At 37.5% G+C, this 20,004-nt stretch overlaps 1 protein-coding gene across 2 annotated transcripts in view; it reads right to left on the reverse strand.

The window, feature by feature from the left end:
* Nucleotides 1-19,407, reverse strand: part of ALDH1A1 (aldehyde dehydrogenase 1 family member A1) — a 182,979-nt gene extending 163,572 nt beyond the window's left edge. The window contains exon 1 of one of the 2 annotated variants that reach the window (XM_032164299.2): nucleotides 19,273-19,407. In XM_032164299.2, coding sequence (XP_032020190.1) covers nucleotides 19,273-19,392 — 120 coding nt within the window. In that variant the 5' untranslated portion in view covers nucleotides 19,393-19,407. The remainder of the gene's footprint in view (nucleotides 1-19,272) is intronic. The other variant, XM_032164300.2, reaches the window with a different exon arrangement.
* Between the last annotated feature and the right edge of the window lie 597 nt (nucleotides 19,408-20,004).

The raw sequence follows: 20,004 nt of genomic DNA on the forward strand, positions 1-20,004 counted from the left end.
ATGCCCTCACCTCAGCCTCCTGGGGATTACAAGTGCACGCTACTGCTCCAGGCTCTCTCTCTCTCTTCCTTTCATTTTTATGGCACATTTTCGTGGAAATTAGCCCTCATGTGTCTTTCCAGAACCATAATCAAAGTATGTCCTTGGTATTTAGGAAGCTTTCCAAAGCCAACATCTCAAGTGCATTCCAAAATGTCACTGAACTTTATCCTCTCTTCCCATTGCATCTTGCCAACACAAATGCATGGGTAGCTGACAGTGTCATCGGCTCCACCAGAAACATTGTTGTCTGATGGCATCTGCCACGTCTTCTGTCCACTCTGTTGGAGAGAAGGATCCCTATTCTCTCCCAGGACAGTTTGTATCTAAGCATGGATATTGAGATTTACGCATTTTTCAAGGGTGTAATTGAGATTTAGCTGTGATTTTGAAGAAAATTTACTAAAAGGTTTGGGGCTATTGGAAAGGATGACTCCAGAAAAATTAAAAAGTTCTATAGCCTACTGCTTAAGCACAGACTCTTCCCAGACTGCATCCTGGAACAGTTCCTTGCATTCTTTTCTCCCTGTGGATAGGTCCCCCCACGCACTCCCTACCCTGACCACTCCAATCCCCATTAGAGCTGTTCACTCCAACTTATGAACACTTCTAAGTTGGTAAAATAAAGAAGCAAAGGAGCCTTCTCTCAGCCCCAGAGAACTGTCTCTTCTGGCCCTTGTCCTGGGCAGAACTCTGAATCTTCACTTCCTAACCTAGGATTAGCTAGGACTCACAGAGGGAAAGTCTGATCCTATAATCTCAACAGACATTCATATTATTGGTTTCCAAAATGTGGGATATTCATTTTTATTTATCATCATCTTGTTATGCCAAAATTATATAAGCAAGCATTCATCTTGATTTGTTCTGGTTCTCTCAAGCTATTGCTATTTCCTTTCACTGCCAGAGATCGAGTTCCTAACAGCATACTCTGTGTGTCAGGCAATATAGTAGATATTTCTGAATTATTAATTTTGACACAAACCATGGAACAGGCATTAGTACTAATCTTTTTTTTTTTTTGAGACGGAGTCTCATTCTGTCATCTAGGCTGGAGTGCAGTGGCACCATCTCAGCTCATGGCAACCTCTGCCTCCCAGGTTCGAGCATTTCTCCTGCTTCAGACTCCTGAGTAGCTGGGACTACAGGCATGTGCCATCACACCTGGGTAATTTTTGTGTTTTTAGTAGAGACGGGGTTTCACCATGTTGGCCAGGCTGGTCTCGAACTCCTGAGCTCAAGTGATCCACCCACCTCAGGCTCCCAAGATGCTGTGATTACAGGCATGAGCCACCATGCCCGGCCTAGTACTAACTTTTCGCAGAAAAAGAGGCTCAGAAAGATGAACATGCCCAAGATACTCTTCAGGTAAGGCTTACTGCAGAGTTAAAACCTACATCAAACTCAACTCAAAACTTATGTAGTTTTCATATGGCAATGGTTTCAACAGTATATGCCTTAATTTAAAAGAAATTCTAGCAGCATCTCAAAATATAAAGTTGTGTTTGTAGTACGTTCCAAAGTTATTCCATTCAGAAAATCAATTTCAGGTAGGTTAAAGACCTTCATAAGAAAAGTCAAACCTTAGATGTTTAGAAGAATAAAGAAAAATTTCTTAAACAAGATACTGAAAATGCAATCCATAAGAAAACAATTCATTTTCTACATTGAAATGGTAAATTTCCGCTCAAAAAAAGGCATAATAGACAAAAGCTAAAGAAGCCATTGAGTGAAAAATGATATTTGGAACACATAGAGCAGACAGAGGAGTAGTATCCAGAATTAAGAAGACTTTATTCTACTTAATAAGGAAAAAGTCGCTGATCTCCATCCCAATAAATGGGAAAGGCTTATAAATAGGTGAAAATATGAAGGGCCAACAAGCATAAAAAGGTACCTATCTCATTAATAATCAGTGACATACATATTAAAGCAACCTAAAATACCATTTTGCACATAGTAGGTTGGCAAACAATCTATAGTTTACAAATAGGTCAATACAAATAGTGCTAAGTATTTGGAGAAATAAGAACTTACATTCACTCTGATTGGGTATGTAAATATGAAGAAACATTTGAAAATGTTTAATAAACTTGAAGATTACTTGCTTGAGATTTAGCAATTCCATTAGAGAAATCCTCACACATATGCAGAAGAAGGCATGCATTATCCATTCCAGCTTTTTTTAAAAGTGAAAAACTAGAAACAACCCAATGCTCATAAATGAGATGCTAGATATACATAATTATGTTGTAGTCATATAATAGAATTCAGTAGTATAAACAAGTATGCTAGTGTTACATAAATCAACATGAATACATTGCTCAAACATTCAGTAAAAAAGTAAATTGCAGAAGTACATATGGAGCAAGATATGATAATATATATATATATATATATATTTTTTTTTTTTTTTTGAGACGGAGTCTTGCTCTTGTCGCTCAGGCTGGAGTGCAGTTGCATGATCTTGGCTCACTGCAACCTCTGCCTTCTGGGTTCAAGCGATTCTCCTCCCTCAGCCTCCTGAGTAGCTGGGATTACAAGTGCCTGCCACCACGCCCAGCCTTTTTTGTACTTTTAGTAGAGACAGGGTTTTGCCATTTTGGCCAGGCTGGTCTCAAACTCCTGATCTCAGGCGATCCGCCCACCTCAGCCTCCCAAAGTGCTGAGATTACAGGCATGAGTCACCGTGCCCAGCCTACGTAATTTTTTTTAACACCTGAAAAATCATGCTGTGTTTTGGGTGGACATATTCAAGTGTTTATACTATGGGAATAAATGCTTACATGAGGATGATAAACACAAAATCCAGTATTCTGTGAAGAAAGGATTTAAGATGGGGAAGGTATCACAGAGTTTCAGTGATATAATATATAATTTCATAGAACTTGATGATGAGTTGAAGGCTGTTCATCACGTTTTTTATTCTAGTTTTCTCTATGTTTGAAATATTCCAAACTAAAATTTAAAACTGAAGTGTGATAATGCATGCAGATGGTTAATATTTCCCGCTATTTAATGATTGTTGTGGAAGTTTATTTTTTGGAATGAAGGGATAATATATTACAAATAGCAAATGTAAAATACTGCATGTACACTTTTATTGATTTTGTTAAAAATATAGGAAAAGAGAAAGATGTAGCAATGTGTTGTAAATAGAATGCTGACAAAACTATGATTTTTTTCAAAAAACGTAATACTATAAATACAGTACTATATTTAGAGCATAAGCCTAATACAGAGCATATTGTGTTTATTTAAGATTATATGTTCCCTTCACATCTGTGAACTCATGTAAATGGTAAAGAAATGTTTAAGGGTGGCAAGTATCTGTCATAAAGCTGGTAGAGCTAGTCTAGAGGGAGAGTGAATACTCAGACTCAGACTAGACAACCGAACTGTGAGTTGAAACTGCAGGATATAGAAGTTTTGCATTAATTAAATGAAAACAAAAGCTGGCAACTGAGAATACAGGAAGACAAAAAACTGTAAGTACAAAACCTTAGATGTCTGAGATTATTCATTGATTCGTCAAGAAACTGCATACATACAGAACACTTTTATTTCATGTTAATGAGTGTTTTCAGGCCCCTAGTCTAAGCCAGGCACTTTGGGTGCCAAGCATAAAAAAAATGACTAAAATATTACCCCTAAGTTGCAGAACTCCTTAGAGTAGACATAAATAATGATAATACAATTATATATATCTATATATGCATTTATATACACAGATACCTCTACATAATGTGTATATATAGTCATACAGTTACATACACATATTTTAGTTGTTCTAAGACTGGTCATAAATATTCAAGCTTCCTTCTACTCTCCTTACACATATAGATGGGGTATGCTGCAATAACCTCCTTTTGTAAAACAGACCTTGACATTGATAGAGTAGGGCTGGGCTCCTGGCTGAATCCCACCCTTAAGCCTGGAACCTTGGCCCCAAGTGAAAACAGCTGACCCCATTTTTCCACCCAAATGTTGCCTTTTTGGCCTGCCCCACCCCTATCCTGTGCCCATAAAAGACTTCAGCTGGCAGAGCAACACAAGCAGCTGAGCATCAAGTATACAAGCAGCTGAGTGGCGAGCAGAGAAGCAACTGAGCATCAGAGACAACAGATAAACGTGGCTAACTTCAGACAGTGCAGCTTCGGAGATGGGCCCAGCCGGAGATGGCTGGGTTTAAGGGAAAGATCACCTTCCCATTCCCTTTCCAGCCTCCCTTTCCACTGAAAGCCACCCACCGCTCAATAAAGTCTTCTGCATTCATCATCTTTCAGTTTGTGTGACCTGATTCTTCCTGGATGCCGGACAAGAACCTGGGCGCCAAGAGGACAGAAGCTGCCACTGTGACCTTCCACTGAGCTGGTTGACACTTGGCAGTCCCCGGACTGCAGAGCTGAAAGAGCATTGGTTGTAACATGGTTTGACACCATTGTGGGGCCCACACAGAGCCTGCCTCCTCCAGAGACGAGTGACTAGCCAGTTCTAGAGTTCATTCACTCTGGTTCCCTCATTCTGTTGTTTGCATGCTTCCTCCTGCAAGGAGTGGCCAGTGGCAGCCTGAGTGAAATGAGCCATTTCAGTTCCTGCTGGCGAAGGGGGTCGAGGGAATTATACCATCTCAACATGATGGATGCTTTTTCTTTGATAAGCATATTTGTATAGCTCTACCAATTTACCTCTTTGCACAGATGGTCACTTTTCTAGAGTCTTCATTCCTTGACTCCTCCATGCCAACTTCACCTAGCTTACACTATTTCCTAGCATTCCATACTTGCAGTCCTCATTGGGCCTCAGTGTCCCTCTTACTGTTCTGCCTAGCATTTTGACTTTCATCTGTCTGTTTAGCATTGCTAAAGGCTTTTGCCATCTCAGAGTAGGTGAAAACAGGGTAGTTTAGAAATCCAGCAGATTAGGAAGAGAATTTAACATATTTGAAAGGCAGAATGTCACCTATTGTCCTAGCAGTACTTAGCTAAGTGACTTAAATGTAAAGTCATTGAACATGTACTGGATAATTCATGACCATTTAAAATATTTATTGATTGGCAATCTACTTCACTAGGCGTTTGTGGGTCATAGAATAGTATTGCTTGTAAAGGCTTTCGAAAGGTAAAATTGCTATGGGCAGTGAAATGATGTAGAAGATGATATCTCTTTATTTAACAATTGATATGGTTTGAATGTATGTCTCCTCCAAATCTCATGTTGAAATGTAATCCTCAGTGTTGGAGGTGGAGCCTGGTGGGAGGAGTTTGCATCATGGGAGCAGATCTCTCATGAATGGCTTGGTACCATTTACGTGGTGATGATGAGAGCTGGTTGTTGAAAGGAGCTTGCAAGACAGGGGATTAAGATGGTGGATACAAGGCAGGACTAGCTTGCAGCTCCCTCTCAGATGGACACACCAGTGTGTGGAGACTCATATCATGGACGTTTGCTCCAAAAACTATTGCAGGAACATACCAGCAAAGCTAAGAGAATCCACAGACCTTTTGAAGGAACTGGATCACTGCTGGAGGCTGCGTGAGACACTGAAAAACTGTGAGTCGGCTTGCTTTCTCAACAGGGAGGCGGTGGTCTGGAGCAAGTTCTCAGCCCTGGTAACTGGCTGCCTGGAAATAGACTCAGTGCTGTTGGGGGGCACAGTGGGAGTCAGACTGGCCCTTAGGACTGTGGGCTGTGTTGGAACAGAGTGAAGCCTGTGACTACCAGCTTTTTCCGACTTCCCTGGTGACATATATGACTCAGCAGAGGCAGCCATAATTCCCATGGAAGTATAACTCCATTGGTCTGGGAATCACACCCCCATTCCCCACAGCAGCCACAGCAAGCCCTGCCCAAGGAAAGGCTGAGCTCAGACATGCCTATCTCTTCCCCTACCTGGTAGTCTTTCTCTAGCCACCCTGGTAGCTGAAGTCATAATCTGGAGCTCTATGGCTCTGCCCACTGCCTGAGAAACCTGAATACTTAACCAGGTGTTCCTAGGGCAAGTCTGCATCCTCCCTGTAGGACCACAGCTGATACACTCTTGAAAGCGCCACCTCCTGGCTGGAGACTAACCAACACAAAACCAGTGCACTAAACAAAAACACGACACAAACTCAGAGTCCACTTAACTCCCCTGCTACTTCCATCAGAGCAGGTAGTGGTATCCAGGGCTGCAAGACCTGAAGACACATCACATCACGGGACTCTTTGCAGATACTCTACAGTAACAGCCTGGAGCCCAGTAGCTCAACTGGGTGGCTAGAACCAGAAGAGCAAAAAGAATCACTGTAGTTTGGCTCCTAGGGAGCCACATCCCTTGAGGAAGGGGGAGAACACCACATAGAGGGAGCATCCTGTGGGACAAAAGAATCTGAACAGCAGCCCTTGAATCCCGGATCTTCCCTCTGACATATTCTACCCCAGACTATGAGAAGGAACCAGAAAAACAATTCTGGTAATATGACAAAACAAGGTTCTTTAATACCCCCAAAGGATCATACCAGCTCACCAGCAATGGATCCCAACCAAGATGAAATCTCTGAATTGCCAGAGAAAGAATCAAGGAGGCACCAGAGAAAGGTGAAGTCGAACTTAAAGAAATAAAAAGCATGATACGGCATATGAAAGGAAAAGTCTTCATGCAAATAGAGAGTATAAATAAAAACAACCATAACTTCTGGTCAAGGAGACACTTAGAGAAATGCAAAATGCACTGGAAAACCTCAGAAATAGAACCAAACAAGCGAAAGAAAGAACCTCAGAGCTTGAACATAAGGCTTTTGAATTAACCCAATCCATCAAAGACAAAGAAAAAAGAATTTAAAAAAATGAACAAAGCCTCCAGGAATTTTGGGACTATGTTAAATGTCCAAACCTAAGAATAATTGGTGTTCCTGAGGAAGATGAGATATCTGAAAGTTTCTCCCAGGGGATAAACAAGGAAAACAAGGGGATAAACAAGGAAAACTTGTTGAGGGGATAAACAAGGAAAACTTCCCCAGCCTTGCTAGAGATCTAAACATCCAAATACAAGAAGCTCCAAGAACACCTGGGAAATTAATCACAAAAAGATCATTGCTTAGGCACATAGTCATCAGGCTATCTAAAGTCAAGATAAAGGAAATAATCTTAAGAGCTCTGAGGCAAAAGTATCAGGTAACCTATAAAGAAAAATCTATCAGATTAACAGCAGATTTCTCAGCAGAAACCCTAAAAGCTAGAAGGGACTGTGGTCCTATTTTTAGCCTCCTTAAACAAAACAATTATCAGCCAATAATTTTGTATACAGTGAAACTAAACTTTGTAAATGAAGGAAAGATACAGTCTTTTCTAGAAAAACAAATCCTGAGAGAATGTGCCACTACAAGAACTGTTAAAAGGAGCTCTAAATCTTGAAACAAATCCTCAAAATACATCAAAATAGAACCTCCTCAAGGCATAAATCTCATAGGACCTATATAACAATAATGCAGTGAAAAAAACCAAGGTATTCAGGCAGCAAATAATATCATGAATAGAACAGTACTTCACATCTCAATACCAACTCTGAATGTAAATGGCCTAAATGCTCCACTTAAAAGATACAGAACTGCAGAATGGATAAGAACTCACCAATTAAGTTTCTGCTGTCTTCAGAAGACTCATCTAACACATAAAGGACTGACATAAACTTAAGGTAAAGGGGTGGAAAGAGATATTCCATGCAAATGGACAGCAAAAGTTAGCAGGAGTAGCTATTCTTATATAAGACAAAACAAACTTTAAAGCAACAGCAGTTAAAAAGACAAAGAGGGACATTATATAATGATAAAAGGACTAGTCCAACAGACAAATATCACAATTCTAAATATATATGCACTTAATACTGGAGCTCCCAAATTTATACAACAATTACTACTAGACCTAAGAGATGAGATAGATGGCAACACAATAATAGTGGGGGACTTCAATACTCCACTGACAGCACTAGACAGGTCATTAAGATAGAAAGTCAACAAAGAAACAATGGAATTAAAGTATATCCTAGAACAAATGGACTTAACAGATACTTACAGAACATTCTACCCAACAACTGCAGAATATACATTCTATTCATCAGCACATGGAACATTCTGTAAGATAGACCATATGATAGGCCACAAAACCAGTCTCAGTAATTTTAAGAAGTTCAAAATTATGTCAAGTATTCTCTTAGACCACAGTAAAATAAAATTGGAAATCAATTTCAAAAGGAATCCTCAATACCATACAAGTATATGGAAATTAAATAACCTGCTCCTAAATGATCATTGGGTCAACAACAAAATCAAGATGGAAATTAAAAAATTGTTTGAACTGAATGATGGTAGTGACAGCACCTATCAAAACCTCCATGATACAGCAAAAGAGGTGTTAACAGGAAAGTTCATAGCATTAAATGCCTACATCAGAAAGTCTGAAAAAGCACAAATAGACAATCTGAGGTCACACCTCACAAAACTGGAGAAAGAAGAACAATCCAAACCCAAACCCACAAGAAGAAAAGAAACAACAAAGATCAGAGCAGGACTAAATTAAATTGAAACAACAACAAAATAAAATACAAAAGACAAACAAAACAAAAAGCTGGTTCTTTGAAAAGATAAATAAAACTGATTTACCATTAGCAAGATTAACCAAGAAAAGGAGAGATGATCCAAATAAGCTCAATTGGAAAGGAAATGGGAGATATTACAGCTAGTACCACAGAAATACAAAAGATTATTCAAGACTACTATGAACACCTTTATGCACATAAACTAGAAAACTTAGAGGAGATGAGTAAGTTCCTGGAAATATACAACCCTCCTAGATTAAACCAGGAAGATATAGTATCTCGAAGCAGACCAATAACAAGCAGTAAGATTGAAATGGCAATAAAAAAAAATGCCAACAAAAAAAGTCCAGGACAAGATGGATTCATAGTTGAATTCTATTACACATTCAAAGAGGAATTGGTACAAATCCTATTGATACTATTCCAAAAGACAGAGAAAAAGGGAATCCTTCCTAAATCATTCTATGAAACCAGTATCATCCTAATACCAAAACCAGGAAAGGACATAACAAAATAAGAAAACTACAGGCCAATATCCATGATTATAATAGATGCAAAAATCCTCAACAAAACACTAGCAAACCAAATCCAACAGCATATCAAAAAGACAATCCACCATGATCAAATGGGTTTCATACCAGGGATGCAGGGAAAATTTAACATAGATAAATCAATAAATGAGATACACCACATAAACAGAATTAAAAACAAAAATCACATGATCATCTCAATAGACACAAACAATCATGTGACAAAATCCAGCATCCCTTTATTACTAAAACCCCCAGCAAAACTGGCATAGAAGTGACATATCTTGAGGTCATAAAAGCCTTCTATGACAAACCCACAGCCAACATTATAATGAATGGGGAAATGTTGAAAGCATTCCCCCTGAGAACTAGAACAAGACAAGGATGCCCATTTTCACCACTTCTATTCGACACAGTGCTGAGGTCCTAGCCAGAGCAATCAGACAAGAGACAGAAAAAAAAGGGCATCCAAATTGGTGAAGTCAAACTGTTGCTGTTTGCTCGTTATATGATCATATACCTATAAAACCCTAAAGACTCATCTGAAAAGCTCCTAGAACTGGTAAATGAATTTAGCAAAGTTTCAGGATACAAAATTAATGTACACAAATCAGTAGTTCTGCTATACACCAAGAGCAACCAAACTGAGAATCAAATCAAGAACTCAACCCCTTTCGCAATAGCTGCACAAAAAATAAAATACTTAGGAATATACCCAACCAAGGACGTGAAAGACATCTACAAGGAAAACTAAGAAACACTACTGAAAGAAATCATAGATGACACAAAAAAAATGGAAACACATCTCATGCTCATGGATGGGTAGAATCAATATTGTAAAAATGACCATACTGCCAAAAGCAATCTACAAATTCAATAAAATCCCTATCAAAATATCACTATCGTTCCTCACAGAACTAGAAAAAAATCATCATAAAATTCATATGGAACCAAAAAAGAGCCTGCATAGCCAAAGCAAGAATAAACAAAAAGAACAAATCTGGAGACATCACATTACCCGACCTCAAACTATACTATAAGGCCATAGTCACCAAATAGCATAGTACTGGTATAAAAATAGGCACACAGACCAATATAATAAAATAGAGAACCCAGAAATAAACCCGAATACTTATAGTCAACTGGACTGCGACAAAGCAAACAAAAACATAAAGTGGGAAATGGACACCCTATTCAGCAAATGTTGCTGGGATAATTGGCAAGCCACATGTAGAAGAATGAAACTGGATCCTCATTTCTCACTCTATACAAAAATCAAGATGGATCAAAGACTTAAATCTAAGACCTGAAGCCATAATGATTCTAGAAGATGAGGTTGGAAAAAAAACCTTCTGGACATTGGCTTAGGCAAAGACTTCATGACCAAGAACCCAAAAGAAATGCAACTAAAACAAAAATAAATAGAGGGGCTTAATTAAACTAAAAAGCTCTGTACAGCAAAAGAAATAATCAGTAGATTTAACAGACAACCCACAGAGTGGGAGAAAACCTTCACAGTCTATACAGCTGACAAAGGACTAATATCCAGAATCTACAAATAACTCAAACCAATCAGCAAGAAAAAACAAACAATCCCATCAAAAAGTGGGCTAAAGCACGAATAGACAATTCTCAAAAGAAGATATACAAATGACCAAAACAAGCATATGGAAAAATGTTCAACATCACTAATTATCAGGGAAATGCAAATCAAAACCACAATGTAATACCACTTCACTCCTGCAAGAACGGCCATAATTGAAAAATCAAAAAATGATAGCTGTTAGTGGGGATGCAGTGAAAAGGAAACACTTTTATACTGTTGGTGGGAATGTAAACTAGTACAACCATCATGGAAAACAGTGTGGAGATTGCTTAAAGAACTAAAAGTAGATCTACCATTTGATCCAGCAATCCCACTACTGAGTATCTACCCAGAGGGAAGGAAGTAATTATACGAAAAAGATATTGCACACACATGTTTATAGCAGCACAATTTTCAGTTGCAAAAACATGGAACTAGCCCAAATGCCAATCAATCAATGAGTGGATAAAGAAAATGTGATACACAGACAGACAGACAGACAGACACACACACACACACACACACACACACACACACCCCATGGAACACTACTCAGCCATAGAAAGGAATGAAATAATGACATTTGCAGCAACCTGGGTGGATTTGGAGGCTTATTCTAAATGAAGTAAATCAGGAATGGAAAATCAAACATCGTATGTTCTCACTCATCTGTGGGAGCTAAGCTATGAGGAAGCAAAGGCATAAGAATGATCCATTGGACTTTGGGGACTCAGGGGAAAAAGTTGAGGGTGGCGAGGAATAACAGACTACATGTTGGGTAAAGTGTACACTGCTCAGGTGATGAGTGCACCAAAATCTCAGAAATCACCACTAAAGAACTTATTCATGTAACCAAACACCAACTGTCCCCCCAAAACCTGTGAGATAGAAAATAAATAAATCAAAAATAAATAAATAAAAATACACATTAAAAAATAAAAAAAATAGAGGAGCTTGCCATCTCCTCCTTGCTCTCTCTTGCTCTCTCTCGTCTTATGATGCACCAGCTTCCCTTTTGCCTTCAGCCATGATTGTAAGCTTCCTGAGACCTTCACCAGGAGGAAAGGCAGATGCCATGCTTTCTGTACACCCTGCAGAACTGTGAGCCAATTAAATCTCTTCTATTTACAAATTAAATAAAGGAGTTTTGTAGTCTTAGATATTCCTTTATAGCAATGCAAACAGACTAATACAGCAATATTCTTAGTTTACATAATGGAATCGAGTGCATGAAAACTATTATTTGAAGCAGGTGTAATATTAGCCATTGGCTTTGATATAACAACCAAAGATGTTGTTTCTCCTAGGCTATTGGACAACATATATATGAAGTCCATTATCCTATAAATACAAAGTTGCTGTTTGCATTTTAGTTATAAATTTTTATAAATGATTCCCTCTATTTAAGGAAAATTAACTTGCTCACTTCTCCTATTATTGCTTCCAGCTCTGTACTACACACACAGACACCTGTGTTGGGAATCTTTTTATTAAAATATAACATACATACAGAAAAGCATACAAAACATAACTATATAGCTTGATGAATTTTTACAAGCTGAGAACTACCAGCATCCCAGAACCCCTGTCCTCTGATTCCCCTTACAGTCTCTGGTTTCTGTGCTCCAAAGACAGCCATTATCCTGACCTCCAATGCCTACAGTTCAGCTTGTTTTTTAACTGTATATAAAGGGAAGCAAACAACACATGCTCTTTGTGCCTGACTTCTTTTGTGCCACACTGCATTTGAAGATCCATCCATGTTGTGTTTGCAAGACCTGTTTCCATGTTGCATAGTTGCATTTCATTTATTCTCATTGTTGTAGAGTGTTCCGTTAGGTGAATATAGCAGTTTATGAGTTTGTTCTGCTACTAGTAATCATTTGGACAGTTTCTAGTTTGGTTCTATTATGAATAGTGCTGCTTGGGCATTCTTGTGCACATTCTTTGGTGAACATTCTTTGGTACACATTTCTGTTGACCATATGAACCTAAGACTGGAACCGCTGAGTCACAAACATTCATTTGTTTAATTTTTGAACTGCCAGCTAGTTTTTCAGCGTTGTTGTACCAATTTACACTCCTACCAGTGCCATGAAACAGCTCTGGTTGTTCCACACCTTCTTCAACATTTGATATTTTCTGTCTTTCCCATTTTAGCCACTTTGATGGAAAACATATCCTTATTAAAGACACAGATCATGAAAAACATCCCTGACCTGATACCTTAAGTGAACTCAATTTTGGCAATGTTAGCTAGTTTATTCTTTCTTAATGACATGCATCTGGGACAGATTGAGTGCATTCATCCACTGAAGTCCTTCAAAAGTTAATGATCTCCCATTCTTCCCCACCTCCTACCAAATACAAATGATATTAGCTCACAGTTACCATGGCCCCCTGAGAAAGCTGTTTTACCAGTACTTCTTTTTTATAGTTCCTTTCAGTAGAGATGCTATGGGATTTTCTCTATTAATCAGATCAAACCCTACATTTAAAATACATTTCAGTTATTACAATGTCTACATTTTGTTCATAATTTAAGAGTCATCTAAGAGTAGTAACTTATGTTTATCTTGTGGCATGCCACTTTTATGTTTTCCAGAATCTTATTTTTCATTGCCATGATAGGACTGAAAAACAGGATGTTTTTTTCTATTGACTCACATTTCTAAAATTCCTTCTTGGTCAAAAGTGCAAGTCTGTTGACCCTTTCAACTTTTGTTTGAAAGGGACATTTTTGAGTTCTTATTAATTATTTTTCATTGCCTTTGTGTTTCTTTTGCTCTGTTTTACTCTATCTTTTCGAATGAGTACCATTCTGCTTCTTATTTACTTATTTTTAAAATAAAGAATTGGAGTGATTTTTCATGCTTTTCTAGAAGTATCATTTCATTAGAAATGAAAGGTTAAGTGCTAATTGTAAAATAGTTTTATTGATAAAATTTGTAATTTCTCTTTCTGTTGCTTACACAGTTTGATAATGCTATGAATTCTACAGAAGGAATTCACATGTAATGATCCTTTAATAACTAGTGCCCCAGAAAAATAAACTTATTCTACACTTAATTTAATTTTCAACACTTTAAATATCTTTAAATTTGTTTCTTCGTTTTGTTTCTGGTATCTTTTGCCTTGCAGAAATATATAATTTTAAAAGAGCCAAATATATCTAGCTTTTCCTTTATGGTTTCTGTGATTTCTGTCATACTTGGGAATATCTTTCCCATCTCAAATTTATACAAATAGCCTTCTAAATTTTCTTTCAATATTTTTCTTAGAGCAAGGATTCATTTTTCTTCCACATGGATAACCAAACATACAAGCATCGTTTACTAAATTAGACACTCTCACTAAGTTCGATTAAAATCCTATAACTACTAAATCTTTCTATGGATGCTCAGGCATATATGACTAATGTATTTATCTATTCCTGTGCTAATATTATACACTTACCTTTGATTACAGTTACTTCATAGTTATTTTAGTATCTGGAAGTCTCCTACTTTGCCTTCTTGTTATTATTCAGTATTCATAAATTTCTTGACTATTTCTAGAGATATATTTTTCCACATACATTCTAGAATCACTTTATGTTGTTCAACAGAAAAGCTTATTAAGATTGTAATTTAAGTTGCATAACATTTCTGTGTTAATTTTAGAAGTAGTGACATTTCTATAATAGTATCATTAGGAATATTTTATGTACTTCATTTGGATTTTATAAATTAACTTTTATATAAATCTTATGCTACTCTTGCTATATTTAAGTCTAAGAATTTTCATGTTTAGTCCCTATTATAGATGAATCTTTTTTTTCTTTTGCTTCAAACTTGCTATTGACAGAGGAAAAAGTTACTGATTTTCTTAAGGTATACAAAGTTAATTCTAAGGCTTTTCAAGAGCTACTGGAAAGAGACGGAGACATCTTTATTCCTGGAACAGAGATTTTGGCAAAAATCTTATTATGAGGAGTCTGAGAATCACTCAACATGAAGGGAAGTAGAATCTAAGGGTGGAGACATGGCAGGTTCTGGAGCTATTATTTGAACTACTAGAACAAGCTATATTTGAAACCATTACCAGTTATCCTTTACATTATTCCCTATGTTCATTTAATTTACGTAGGTTTAGGCCAGGAACAGTGGCTCACGCTTGTAATCCCAGCACTTTGGGAGGCTGAGGTGGGCAGATCACCTGAGGTCAGGAGTTCAAGACCAGCCTGGCAAACATGGTGAAAACCCATCTCTACTAAAAAAAAAAAAAGAAGAAAAATTAGCTGGGTGTGGTGGTGTGTGCCTGTAATCCCAGCTACTCAGGAGGCTGAGGCAGGAGAATCACTTGAACCTGGGAGGCAGAGATTGCAGTGAGCCGAGATGGTGCCATTGCACTCCAGCCTGGGCAACAAGAGAAAAACTCCGTCTTAAAAAAAAAAAAAATTAAATAGGTTTAAATAGGTCTTATTCTTCATTGTTTACCAAATAAGATGGTATGGAAATTTGAATTTGGCTTCCCCAGATAATTCTTATGCTAGTAATCTTCAGAAAAAATACCAGGACCAATACACTCTATTACTATCATGAGGATATAATGAAAAATAATTTAATGGTATAGAGTTGACCATAAGAGAGTTGCTTCAATGTTATCAGAGATGTATAGGATAAAGCTGAAATTGCTTCATTAAAGAGCTGAATTTTAATAGTTACCGATATAATAAAAGTATAGAAGGCTCTAAATGCAAAACTATAAAAATGAAATAAAGTAATTGTGCGAAAGGAAGATGAAGAATATTTATTCTATTGCTTGCGAAATATAAACATATCAAATTTATATTATGTATCAAATTTATGTTATATATCAAACTTACATAATATGGATTTGATATATTTATATTTCTCTTCCAATGGAGAACTTAGAAATTCACTAGGCAATCATTACTTTATTCAAGGCAATTTTATGAATTAAACAAGATGCTAATTATACTATCAATAGCGTAACTGTGCTTTTTGACTCAAAGAAAATATAACTTGAACCCACAATGATGTGAAATTTCTTCTATATAGATCTTTGTTTATCCTGCTGATTTGTTTCCTCATTATTGGCTTCTTAAGAAATTATTGCTCAATTCTGATTTTGTTTGTGTTTCAGTTTTAAAGTCACATTGAGACCAATGAACATCTTTCAAGTATTTGATTATATTTGTGATTGTATGTAGGGAACTTCTTTTCTTTCTGTTGAAAAATGATTGGGACTCAAATAAAAGTAGAACTGACCATGTATCACTCAGGGTGCCATAACATAACTTCTGCATCATTGGTCAATTCGTTTATTCAGTCTTTCATTTCACTCCACACCCGTATGGAGTGACTATGATGCAGACATGTTTATATACACAGCAGAAACAACACTGGAAAAAATAGACAAAAGTTCTTGCTCTCATGGAACTTAGATTCTGAGAAGGAAAGATATCAAATAAACCTTAAACAAATATAAATACACTACAGATATATAAATTATGTAAAGTGGTGGTAAGTGCTACGAAGTAATGTGAACTAGAGTAGGGGGGATAGAGAATGATAGTGGAGAAGAGGAAGGATGCCCTTTCATATGAGAGTCAAGAAAATATCTGATAAGGTGACATTTATTCATGGAGTTGTAGTGAAGGAGAAATCAAAATGGATATCTAAGGAAACACCTTCCAGGCAAGTAAGGACCCTGAGACAAGAATATTCTAAGTATATTCAAGGAATAGCAAGAAGGTCTAAAGGGCAGGATATGATATTCATTTTAAAAGTTTGCTCTGTTTGCATATGAGAATAGATTGTAGAAAAGCAAGTGTAAAAGGCTATTACACACTTGCAACATGTTTACTGAGAGATGATATTCAGTTTAGTTTGCTGGCATGGATCAGGGTTTAGAAAAGAGAATGAACCTGGAGGGACAATTTGAAGATATTCAGAATGACTCTGCAGATTTTGCTTGAGTAACTAGAACTATATGAAGATCAGGTATGTGTGTGTGGGTGTGGGTGTTTGTGTGTGTGTGTGTGTGTGTGTATGTGTGTGTGAGAGAGAGTGTGTATTGAAAAGGCGTAGATTGAAATAAATCAAAGTCCAGTTTAAATTTAAGATGGCAACTTGACAGTAGATGTAAGCCAAAAAATGTATAAGTCAGGTGTATCCAGGAGATGTTGGGACTAAAGATACAATCTTAGGAATTTTAAGCATATAGTTGGTATTTAAATACTTGGAATCGGATGAAGTCACCTACACAATGAGTACAGATGGAGAAGAGTTTATGAAGATAAAGAGAAATCAGCAAAGGGGAGAGCAAATAATTATTTTTCCCAAAAGAAAGGGAGTCATTAGTTATATCAAAAGCTGTTAATAGCTGAAGCAAGATGATTATGGAGAAATGACACTGAATTTTTCAGTGTAGAAGTCATTAATGACCTTGACAAGATCAGTGTATGAAAAACATTTTCTGTTTCAGTGGGCAACTAAACATAGTCTGACAACTCTTTTAGGGCATCAGATTCTACCCCTGCTCGTTGTCTTTGAGCTATTTTGCAAATCTTTGTAAGTGGTAGGTAACAAACAAATTCTGACTTGTCTGGTAGTGACATTAATTGACTTTCTGTGTCCAGTTTGGTAGTGATCTAAATGAATGTGGAAAAATCAGTTTTGTCTGCATTTCCAATTAATTTCAACATTCTGTGCTCTAGATAAATTGGTGCTGTTTGACTTTTCCTTTGAATCAGTTATAATATCTCCCTGGCTCCCTCATATTATGTGAGTAAAATTATTTAAAACATGTTCATTTTCATATCTGAATGAGGGTCATGATTTCACCTTTTTCTGAAAATTATCTTTTTAACATTAACGTTGGTGTGGTGATGTAGGCAAATGACTGGCTCAGATGTACTTGACAGAAAATGGAAAATGGGGTCAAGATGGTTGATTTGATATTCGGAAAAACCTTTTTTGGTAAAGCACATTGAAAAATCTCAACACAATTTAACAATTTTTAAAATTATGGTAGGAAAGTAAAAACAAGGAAATCTAGAAGCTTGATATAAGAAGGCAATCCAGGCCTGGCATGGTGGCTCGTGCTGGCAATCCCAGAACTTTGGGAGGCCGAGGTGGACGGATCACTTGAGGCTAGGAGTTTGAGATCAGCCTGGCCAACATGGCAAAACCCTGTCTCTACTAAAAATACAGTTATTAGCCAGGTGTGGTGGTGCACGCCTATAATGTCAGCTACTTGGGAGGCTGAGGCACAAAAATCACTTGAACTGGGAGGCGGAGGTTGCAGTGAGCAGAGATTGCATTCCAGCCTGGGCGATAGAATGACACTCTTTCACAAAAATAAATAAATAAATAAATAAATAAATAAATAAATAAATAAATAAAATAAGAAGGCAATCCAGAGGGGTGAGTGAGTACTGGATCTGCTAATGTGAAGAGTCATGAAATCTTGGGACAGGAAACAAAGCTTGAGACTAGAGCGCTGGTAGGATCCACAGCACAATGCCGGGAGTGGCAAAATCTCAAGGGAAAAACCTGACTTTTCTTTAAAATGGAGATGTCTGAAATACTTGTCTGTCCTGAACCTAGCTCTAGATAAGCCAGAATAAAAGAACAATTATCTGCTGAGAATTTCTAACCACAAGGTGGCACACACCTTGTTTGTTGAAGAACTGAGGTACAGCAAGGTGTGGCTAGAACACTGAACCGAAGGAATTGTGGTATGACCTTAGTTAGGTCTTGGCTGTCATCTCCTTGTTACCCTAACATAAAAGGTTGTGAACAATAACTTCTCTATGTCACTGGATAATTCAGTCATGAGGCTGTCTCTTGATTCCCATCATAAAAGCCCAAACATTATTCTTTTGTTGCCATGCACACTTGCAGGTACAAGGATGTTAAAATCTACGCACCCCTCCCTGATTCTTATCTTGCAAAATTTGCCTGTTACGTAATAATGATAGTTCCTTGAGTTTTTATCAAGTAGTATGTTTACCCAGAAAAGAACAGTATTTTAAAAAGATGTTCTTATACAATTCTCCCCACTTCTTGCATTTTTTATTTTCTTTGGAACAAAAATGTTATTTGCCTTTGTTGGCATGGACAGTTAGTTACATTTTTAGGGGAAAATCTCAGAATGAGAAACTAAACTTGAACTAAAATAAATATAAGTCTTAGTAAAAAATCTGAGAAATCAAATGTATTTATTTAAAGTAAGCTTAGATCTTTTTTTGAGCTCAAATCCCCTGATAATTCAATCTGAATTTATTTTGGTGCTCTCTCACTCACACCCATCTTATGAAAACCAAAGCATTTGGGGGTCTTTTACCCATCCGGTTACCACTGAGATGCCTTGTCTAAACTTACAAGGGCTACTGAAATCTGAGCGCCTTGGGTTTTAGTGCCATCTGGAAGCCCAGTAAACTTTGCAAAGGCTGTGAAACTCAGCCTAAACTCCAGCCCCTCAGGCATACTAGGCAGCCACACCCCTCCCACCTAACCCAAAACTCTGCTCACCTCCTGCAATGCTGTGAAGGAGCAAGCTGTAGGTTCCCCGGGAGTCTGCAGATCTCTCTTCCCATCCTGGACTTCTGGGGCATGCCTCCCCTCCCTTCTTCTCTTTTCCACAAGGCACATGTCTCCCTTTCCCCTATCTGGCATAATTCCCTCAAGGAGTGCCAGGAAGGCAGATCATCTGCTGGATAATTAGCCTTTCTGTCCTACAGCACAAACCTCCTGTGAGGTTAAAAGAATGAAGGAGCTGGCTGCCTTCTTTAAGTGAACATGAATGTAAAAAAGATCCATGAAGCACAAAACACAAATTCTGTCTCGATTAGTTATGCTGATTCCCAGCTTGTAGCCTCTCCTCATAACCTGAAAAACCTGATAAAGGAGGGCACGCTCCATCAAAACATACTGTCCAATTTGTGAGTGGTTGAAGGAGTGCCCCAAACCTCTATCGGCGGTCTGGCCTTTATAATCTTGTACTCGCAGTGTTTTATTCCTGAAATCTAAAGCTGAAGGAGAAAAATTACAAATGTCATAACTCATTTACTTAAAAATTATCTCCTTCTGTATATGCAGATGCTTCTTATTCTCTTGCAATCTTTCCAAGCCCTTTGCACTAGCTGTATTCTTTAGCACATTAAAGAAATAAAATCATTCCTTGACTTTCATGGGCAGATAAGATGGAAATGGCAAGATACTGCTGGGAATAATAGGCAGAGAAATGTTGCTTTTGATAAGAAA

This window comes from Hylobates moloch, unplaced genomic scaffold (genome assembly GCF_009828535.3).
Source record: "Hylobates moloch isolate HMO894 unplaced genomic scaffold, HMol_V3 SCAFFOLD_10, whole genome shotgun sequence".
NCBI classification, from domain to species: domain Eukaryota; kingdom Metazoa; phylum Chordata; class Mammalia; order Primates; family Hylobatidae; genus Hylobates; species Hylobates moloch.